Source organism: Ipomoea nil, unplaced genomic scaffold, assembly GCF_001879475.1.
Source record: "Ipomoea nil cultivar Tokyo-kokei standard unplaced genomic scaffold, Asagao_1.1 scaffold2144, whole genome shotgun sequence".
Taxonomy (NCBI): Eukaryota; Viridiplantae; Streptophyta; class Magnoliopsida; order Solanales; family Convolvulaceae; genus Ipomoea; species Ipomoea nil.
In genome coordinates, this window is record NW_017618572.1 from 67,417 (window position 1) to 76,981 (window position 9,565).

The following is a 9,565-nucleotide window of genomic DNA, read 5'->3' on the forward strand; positions in this document are numbered from 1 at the left end:
TCTAGTAGTAGCTTATTTTGTAGTAATAGTATTGTGAGTTAATTCAATCTTTTTTTAGTTCTTTTCCCAAAAAGTTGAATCTCCAACTCCAAGGGCCCCCCACACCCCGATCCGACAAAGAATTTTTTTTTTAGTTCTAGGTTTATAAGTTGTAGTTCACTTTTAGACTTTTTTTCAGAACATTATCTTTTGGTCCTAACATTATTTTAGTATAACTATTTTTGTCCTTCGTTAACAAAATCATTGAAATGCCTTTAAATACAAAGACATTTAGATTTTTTAAAATACAAAGTGGGTTAACCCGTTATATTTTTATTTATATATTTTTTTAAAAAAAATCCCTAATTAAAAACCAAAATGTCATTATATTTAACGACATTTGAAAAATTTTGTTGATAGACAACGAAAAATGGTCCTGCCACAATAATACTAGGATCAAAAGGGAATGTTATGAAAAATAAAACAAACAAAAAAAAAAAGATAATAAATGTCTTGCCACCTATAAATCTATGACAAAAAATAGAACTAACTCTAAAAAAAATATAGAGATAAAGGTCAAATAAACTCTTAAAGTATATTCAATAATGCAATTAGCCCCTTAATATATAAAAAGCTCGAATTGAACCCTTTAACTTTTCAAATTAGCGCAGTATAACCTTTTAACATGTAACCATCCAGTTTTAACTACTAAACTACATTACTACCATCATACCAGCCATCATCTCCACCATCGCTAGCTACCGCCGCAGACCGAAAATTGTCGTCCCTTCTACCAGCCAATGTAGCCTCCCAATCGCAGTAGCAACTTTTGAGGAAGGCGACGTTTTGCCTCCTTCCGTTCTAGAAGGAGGCAAACGTCACCTCTTTCCAGTCTGGAACGAGGCAACTGCCACCTCCTTCCGTTCTGGAAGGAGGTAGCATCTGCCTCCTTCCAAATCGGAAGGAGGCTGGAGGCGGTAACGTCCAACCTCCTTCCAATCTGGAAGGAGGCTGCGATGTTGCCGATCGGTCGGCCAAACACAAATATTAAATAAAATTATATTCTTTACCAGTAACTTGTTGGTTACTGGTAAATTAGGTTTAATTGCACAATTTTAAAGAGTTCAAGTGTGTAATTGAACCATTTTAATGTTTGAGGGCCTAATTGCTTTTTCATCAAAAGTTAAAGGGTCTATTTGATCTTTTTTTCAAAAATATATATTGTTAAAAATATTTAGTTGACATTTTTTAAAAAACACATATATTGATACTAGTCTTTTCTATGCATGAGTCACAAAAATAAATGTCTAATATTAGTATTGAATGTTAAAATATAGTTGTATTGAAATATTTTTTGTGAACCAAAAAATGAAATGAAATTCTTATTATATTGCTTGCATATTCTGTTCGTAATAGAATAAGATATATTTTTTTTTTTTTGAGTACTATCAATTCTATTACAAGATAGTATTTGTTCAATATATTTTCTCCATCTATTATAACTCAAAGAGTCAATACTTCACCACCAGAGATTCGATTCTGTGACTTCTTAAAAAGAGCCACAAAGCCAAGGACGGAGGGAACGTGGGTGCAGCTGCCCCCACTGCCAAAAATTATACAGCCCCAAAACGACGTCGTTTTGGGGCTGTATTATATATATTATTTTTTTTTATTTTGCTTATTTTCCAGTTCCTCAGCCAAAAGCAGCTCTTCGCGTCGCTTCTCTGGCTCTCCACAAGACCAAAACTACCGACTCTAACAATTGCTTAAACGCTTAGTGCTTCTCCGTCCTTGACTACCGGCGTCCGGCTCACCGCCTCCGGTCAGCAGGAACACCGGCGTCCGGCCAAGCTGCAACCGCGGCTCTCATCTCCTCTCCGTAATCAGTAATCAGGTTTGTATTTTTGCCCTAATTCTACTAATTTTATTTTAATCAATTTAATGTATGTGCTTTGTTGTATACTTGAATATATGAATTTGTTTATGAATTATCAATCATGATTTATTGGTTTATTCTTCCCAAATTGATTTATGAATGTGAGTTAGAGGCTTTGAGTATTGATTGGTTGTTCACTTGTTCGTACAGTCTGTCCAGACTCCAGATGATTATTTTTCTGTAAATATTAATTTCTTTATTGGTTGTAGGTTTGTAGCATGAGAAAGGGAAAAGTTGGCTTTTTAAAATTTGTTTAATGTTTGCCTTTGTTTTCTCAATTTCCTTGTTGTAAAAACTATGACCCTCTGATCATGTTCAAGTCCCTTTTGGGTTCTGCATTTAGTTGTGTACTCAATTACTCATTGAAGTTATTTTGATAGTGTTAGATGCTCCCAAGGTGGAGGAAATGGAAGCCCAATCAAGATAACAAGTCTTCATGATCTGTACGAGAAGCGTGTGGCCGTGTTACATATCTAATTCCATTGATTGAGAGAGTGTCAAAGGCGTTACCAGCAATCTTGCGGTAAAGTGATTCCTTGCTAATTTATTTGACATGAACTTCCCCTCTTCCATTATTGATTTATGAATGTGAGTTTGAGACTTTGAGCAGTTTGCGGGCAGTATGGTAGAAAGCTAAAAATGCATAATTAATTTATCTTTAATGCTTAATGTCTTATTGGTTATTGGTAATGCTTTTATTCTTTTAGACTTGGTAAGTGAGGCAGTGAGAATCTGCATAATTTATCCTTAATGCTTAATGTCTTATTGAGGTAGTGCTTAATGTCTTTTAAACTTGCTAAGTGAGAATCTGCATAATTTATCCTTAATGCTTAATGTCTTATTGAGGTAGTGCTTTTAATGTCTTTTAAACTTGCTAAGTGAGGCAGTGAGAATCTGCATAATTTATCCTTAATGCTTAATGCCTTATTGAGTTATTGGTAATGCTTTTATTCCTTTAGACTTGCTTAGTGAGGCAGTGATTAATTTTTCTAATTTTCTGAGGTAGTGAGACTTGCTTAAGCTAAGAATGTATAATAATTTTTCTAATTTTGTTCTTGTTCTAATTTTCCTAAATCTTGGTTCAGTTATGGAAAAAATTTTCAAAAGAAAATCAACTTTTGGGGATTCATCTAGTCAAAGTAGTCGCGAAGTGTCAAGTACAAGGCCCCGTATTGAAGTTAACATAGATGAACTTGAAGTTGATCCGAGTAAAAGGAAAAATATATATGAATATCATATCAATGATAGAGATATTGTGCGGAGACGATATCTACAAATGGGTCCTTGTCAACCAAAAAATCATGTATTTCTGCTATGAAGTTAACCAAGACATCTTTACGCAACCGGATGAGTGATGATTTATTACATGATTGCTTAGTGCCGTATGTTGAAAAAGATATTTTTGATCAAGTTTCAAATGAAGCAATTCTACAGCGATTTCAAAATATGAGAGAGCGTAGAGGAGTATTACCTCGTAGTTTATCATAAACTTTGTATGGTAATTTATAATGTATTTTGATTTTAACAATTGTATTCGTATTTGATATTTTGTATTTGAACATTTTTAAGTTTACGTTGTCTTTGCTTCTTCGCCCCCACTCAACAAAAATCCTGGCTCCGTCCCTGCACAAAGGTGTATTTGACTAGAATGAGATTTCTATTCACTCAACATTCTTTTAGTGAACCAAATATGCTGTTATAATAGTGACTTCTTATGAATGTGCAATGGTAACCTTATGAACTTTATGAAACTGTATTAACTATTAAAACTATATGAATTTAAAATAATTACTGAATCTATTTTAGTTTAATAATTCTATAAACCTAACTTAATAATTTTATGAACATATTGATTCATTTAAAAAATTAAATAAAAAAACTACTATATGTATCATTTAAAATATTTTAATTATTACAGTAATTATATTTGTATAAAAAAAGAGTAAATTCAAGTTGAAAAATAAATTAAGGAGAGAAATTGGGGGTGGCTTAGGTTCATGTTGCTATATGCACATTGTCCATGATATAACTATAGTTGCGAGCTGTGGGTAGGCATGATCACGATTTTGTTTAAAATTTAAACTATCCAATTCAAACTGAATTGAGTACTATGCAAACCTAATTGAATTGGAATCGGAACAATAAACACATAGGGCTCATGGAAACTGTTTTTTATTTTCTAATTTTTCAGTTTTCATTCTTTGTTTTTTTTTTTTTTTTAACTTGTTTACTAAAATTTATTTTTTTCAAATTTATTTTTTTAGATTAACACTATAAAATTAACACAAGTTTAATTTCAGGCGATTTTTAGTCATTATATTTAAAATATATTTAGTTTAAATAGAATAAATATAATTTTAAATTTTAAGTCTAATATATGTAAGTTCACCTAAAACCTAGTTTAGATAATATAACTAAAAAGATATTCGAACCAATAACCTATTAAGTTTACATAAAACCTAATGATTGATAATAGATAATTCTGTTTTTCCATTTAGAAAACATTTTTTAATAGTTTTTCAGTTTTCTAAAAAATTCAAAAATTGTTTCATGTTTTCAAAATTAAAAACTATGTTAGTAAACATGTTTTCTATTTTCCATTCTCTAATTTTCAGTTAGTAATAAACCCCAAGTTATTAGATTCCAATGCAAATGATTCAAAAACCCAATGGAATTTGGAATGCTTCGTATTAATTGGTTTCCAGACAACAAGAAGGAACATAAATGAAGAATTGGATGACCACGAGAAGTGGTGAGGAAGCAGCTGAAAGAGAACAAGAAGAAAGTAGAAGACTGTAAGCTTCAATGATTTGTAATGTTTATTTGCGAGTTATTGAAATGATTTTATAATTGTGATGTTCTATGATTGGTAAAATTGTAATTTATGTCTCTCATAAATATGCTAATTATTAATGTCACATCTGAATTATTAGTGGTGTAAATGTTATCCTCATTAATCATATTAATATATTAATTTTAAAAACTAAAATTTGAAGTTAAGTTATATATATAAAAAAAAAAAAAAAACAAAATCTACCATTCAATCCATCAAACAAACTCAAAAAATATTCAATTCATAAAAGGAAAAAAAATATCCAAATAACAATGTTTTTAGCGGGTTATAAACAAGATTGTGTAAATAGGTTAACACAATAATATTAACGGGTTCTTAATACGTTGAATAGGTTGTTAAGACACGAAACATAATGAATTCTTTACGGATCAATCAGTCACTAACGCGTTAATTTTGTGTCTGATTTCGTGTCGATAATTGTCAGGCGGCCTAATGCTTGGTAAAAGTCTTATTGTAGTAGTAATTAAAATGAATGCGTAATTGGCTGAAAAATATGTAAACTCATTGTAGTATTACAAAAGATTTGCACAACATAGATAAACGATAGGTTTACAGTTACACTATGTTACATAATTATGACAATCACACTATGTTACATAATTATGACAATGAGTGTTACATGATAAATTACAAGGGACAAGCTAGAAGATACACTAAATCATAAATCTCAATATGCATATATAGATTCCTAATAGTAGAGAACACCAGAAACATTATACCATCAGAGCATGTGCCCACACTAAAAAAGACTTCAACTTGTCATCTAAAAATTGAAAATAAACAATCCTCCAAGGTCTCACAAGAAACAAAGAACCACAGACCGCCCAAAAGCCCACTGCAAATCCTATAGCCATGCTAACATAAAACCAATCCACTACTTCAGAACTATCATCTCCTTCATTTTCATTTTTTGGAATTTTGCCATCATCAACACTGCAGCTTTGTAAGAGCGGAGGGCCACAAAGATTATTACCAATGTAGCATGAATCATTAAAACCTTGAAGTTGGGTACCTGAAGGTATCTTCCCTGATAGGTTGTTATATGACAAGTCCAAAACTTCTAGAGTGGACAAACTCGAGAAGCTAGTTGGAATTTCCCCTGAAAGTTGATTTCTTGAAAGATCAAGAGATTCTAAGAATCTCATGTTTCCCATTTCCATGGGGATATTTCCTATCAAGTTATTTCTTGATAAGTTTAAGGATCTCAATCTCACAAGATTAGCCAATTCAATTGGAATGTCCCCAGAAAAATTGTTACTTGAAAGATCCATGCTAGCAAACAACAATAGAATGATTGTGTAATACTCATACTCTTGCCCTTTGGTCGTCACTATAGCACTTTCACCAAATCCCCATGCATAAAATGAATAACCCATTTCAAATTCTCCATCTTGAATTGCCTCTTCATTGATCATTGCAGTGAGATTTTTAAGACACCAAGGAATCACACCAGAGAGGTTGTTATTGGAAAGATCCAAAATGCGAAGTGATTTAAGATGGCAAAATTCTAGAGGCAATTCACCGTAAAACTTATTTGATCGGAGTCTAAAAATTGTCAAATCTAAAAGTTTAGTCCCCAGCCATCTTGGAATCTTTCCTGTGAATCCATTTTCACCCAAATCAATTTTCAACAAAAGGGTGCAATTTTGCAATGATGGAGGTATAGGGCCAAAAAGCATGTTCTTGTGCATATCCAAAGATTTCAACTTATCCAAAAGCCCAATGGAATTTGGGATGCTTCCAATCAGTTGGTTATTGCCCATATTTATGACTTTTAACTGTGGCCAGTGCATCCAACAATTGGGAATTTCTCCAAATAACCTGTTTCCTCCCAAATGAAGTATTTTAATCTTATATGGCACACTTTGAGCTTGACATAAGAAGTTAGAGACATCTTCTGAAAAGAAATTATTTGACAAGTCTAACTCCGTAGTATGGCTAGAGATACGAGGTAAGGGACCATTAAATTGGTTAGAGCTCAAGTACACAAGTGCAGATGAAGGCATTTCTCCAAATGGCTTGAATACTGAGATAGTGTGAATTTTACCTCGCAACTGGTTGTGTGAAAGATTAAGGAAACGAAATTCAAAAGATCTCCAAAACCAACTTGGAACTTCACTCTGAATTCCAGCATTAGATATGTCCAACACGACAATACTATGTTGATATTGTAACCAAGTAGGAAATTGAGGACCCAACTTCCAACCACTTAGATAAAGCACAAGAAGTTGGAACGGAGGTATCCAATTTAGGCTAACATTCAACGTTAATCTATTTCCAGATGCTTGTAAATACCCCAACATGGTGAGATTAACAAAGTGATTTTCCGTCACTATGCCTTCTAACATGTTACCCATAATGTTAAGATTTTCTAACATTGGAAATGAATATCCTAAATTCTCTGGAAGTGGGCCATCTAACTTGTTGTTATAAAGATTAACTCTTTGCAACTTGTTGAGTTTTCCAATTGGCTTTGGTATCTCCCCTGTGAACATATTTTCAGAGAGATCAAGGTCTGACAAAGAAGTCAAGTTCCAAAGACTATTGGGAAGATGGCCATGGAATTGATTTCCAGAGATGTAAAGAATGCTAAGGGATGTCAAATTCCAAAGACTATTGGGAAGATGGCCATGAAATTGATTTGCAGAGATGTAAAGATTGCTAAGGGATGTCAAATTCCAAAGACTATTGGGAAGATGACCATGGAATTGATTTGCAGAGATGTCAAGAGTTCTAAGGGATGTCAAATTCCAAAGACTATTGGGAAGATGACCATGGAATTGATTTGCAGAGATGTCAAGAGTTCTAAGGGATGTCAAATTCCAAAGACTATTGGGAAGATGACCATGGAATTGATTTGCAGAGATGTCAAGAGTTCTAAGGGATGTCAAATTCCAAAGACTATTGGGAAGATGACCATGGAATTGATTTGCAGAGATGTCAAGAGTTCTAAGGGATGTCAAATTCCAAAGACTATTGGGAAGATGACCATGGAATTGATTTGCAGAGATGTCAAGAGTTCTAAGGGATGTCAAATTCCAAAGACTATTGGGAAGATGACCATGGAATTGATTTGCAGAGATGTCAAGAGTTCTAAGGGATGTCAAATTCCAAAGACTATTGGGAAGATGACCATGGAATTGATTTGCAGAGATGTCAAGAGTTCTAAGGGATGTCAAATTCCAAAGACTATTGGGAAGATGACCATGGAATTGATTTGCAGAGATGTCAAGAGTTCTAAGGGATGTCAAATTCCAAAGACTATTGGGAAGATGACCATGGAATTGATTTGCAGAGATGTCAAGAGTTCTAAGGGATGTCAAATTCCAAGGATCATCAGGAAACGGACTTTGAAAACCACAATCATATAGTTGAAGTGAAATAAGGCTATCAAAGTTGAATATCCATCTAAAAATGACAGTGTTGAATTCATTATTTGCAAGATCAAGGACTTGAAGTGAAGATTTGTTATGGCCAAGTGGATGTGATAATTTTGAAATATCAGTTAAATAAAGCTCACGCAAGGAAGGAAGCATATTGATCACCTCTGCCCAATTATGTACCATGCTAAGATTAGCAAAAGTCAAGTCCAATACTTTTAAATTTGAGAGACTGGATAACCAATCAAGGCTGTCAGCTTTGAGAGCCTCATCTCTCAAATGTAAAGTATGCAATTGTGAAAGGTTTCCAAGTTGATGGGGGATTATTCCTTCAAAGCTTGTAGAAGATAGATCAATATATTGCAAATTTACAAAAGATCCAATGAAATTGGGGATGTGAGACTCACTGAAATTGAGACCACTAAGATCGAGGTAACGTAATTGTTTCACTTCAAGCAAGCAAGAACTAAGTTTACCTCTTGGAAGATTATCCTCAAAAGTTGATAGATGGAGTTCAATGACATGGCCGGTTACATTATCACACACAACTCCTTCCCATTCAGTGCAACAATCAGCTCTATCAACCCAATTCCTTAGAATTTTTGACTCCTCCTTGAAGCACAATAGCGCCTGTTTCTCCTCTTCCTTGCAAATCCTAGTATTGTTGCTTCCGCTACAACAAATGCACAACCCCATAACTACAAAGGTGAGGAAGGTAACCAGGAAGTGATTGATTTGAGGTAAAGATGTCCCCATGATGAGAAAACTTTTAATAGTTTCAAAATTAAAGGGAAAATATATGTTTAATTGGTTAAGTTTTAGCTTGAATGAGAATTGTATATATACAGTATGCACATGCTACGACATTAATTAGTCAACACCAATAAGGTTGCAATATTTTCCTGGAAGCAACTATTTGGCTCACAACGCGTTTTAATTGACTCGTCACAAAGACTTTTTAAAGATTTTTAACAATTTTAAAAGTTTAGTGGTATTTAATTTAGACTTTTAAAACATTTTAAAAAATTATTGCTATCCCATTCAGACTTAAAGAGTAGTCTTTAAAAGTCTCTAGGTATTCAAACACTTATTATTTTTTTGGAACTAGTATGATACACATGCGATGCATGTAATGAATATTGTTCATCTTATTGTGTAATTGTGTGAAAAATTTAAGAGATGTAATATATAAAAAGTTGGAACGGAAATATAAAATGGAAAATAGAAACAATAAAGAAATTACTTTAACATACAATATAGAAAAATAAGAGTGACAAAATTACAAAAATTTCGTGGTATATACCATGTTGGTTGTTGATGTATAGATCTATTATGATTTTCTGAGTACTTTTTAGTTGTACGTAGACGTAGCAGCCTGGTTATCCCGAAACATATTGTTTATGGTTGTGCATGTTG

General features: G+C 33.1%; 1 protein-coding gene and 1 long non-coding RNA gene across 2 annotated transcripts; one reads left to right on the forward strand and one right to left on the reverse strand.

Moving 5' to 3' along the window:
• The first annotated feature begins 1,687 nt into the window (after positions 1-1,687).
• Positions 1,688-3,089, forward strand: LOC109148551. Its single transcript, XR_002048831.1, has 3 exons — positions 1,688-1,873; positions 2,296-2,438; positions 3,001-3,089. It is a non-coding gene; the product is annotated as an uncharacterized LOC109148551 (long non-coding RNA).
• Positions 3,090-5,249: 2,160 nt separating this feature from the next.
• On the reverse strand, positions 5,250-8,845 carry LOC109148574 (receptor like protein 30-like). Its single transcript, XM_019296309.1, has 2 exons — positions 8,088-8,845; positions 5,250-8,015 (listed from the first exon to the last, which is right to left on the reverse strand). Exons 1-2 carry the CDS (start codon positions 8,843-8,845, stop codon positions 5,483-5,485), a joined length of 3,291 nt encoding a protein of 1,096 aa, XP_019151854.1. The 3' UTR covers positions 5,250-5,482.
• Positions 8,846-9,565: the final 720 nt, after the last annotated feature.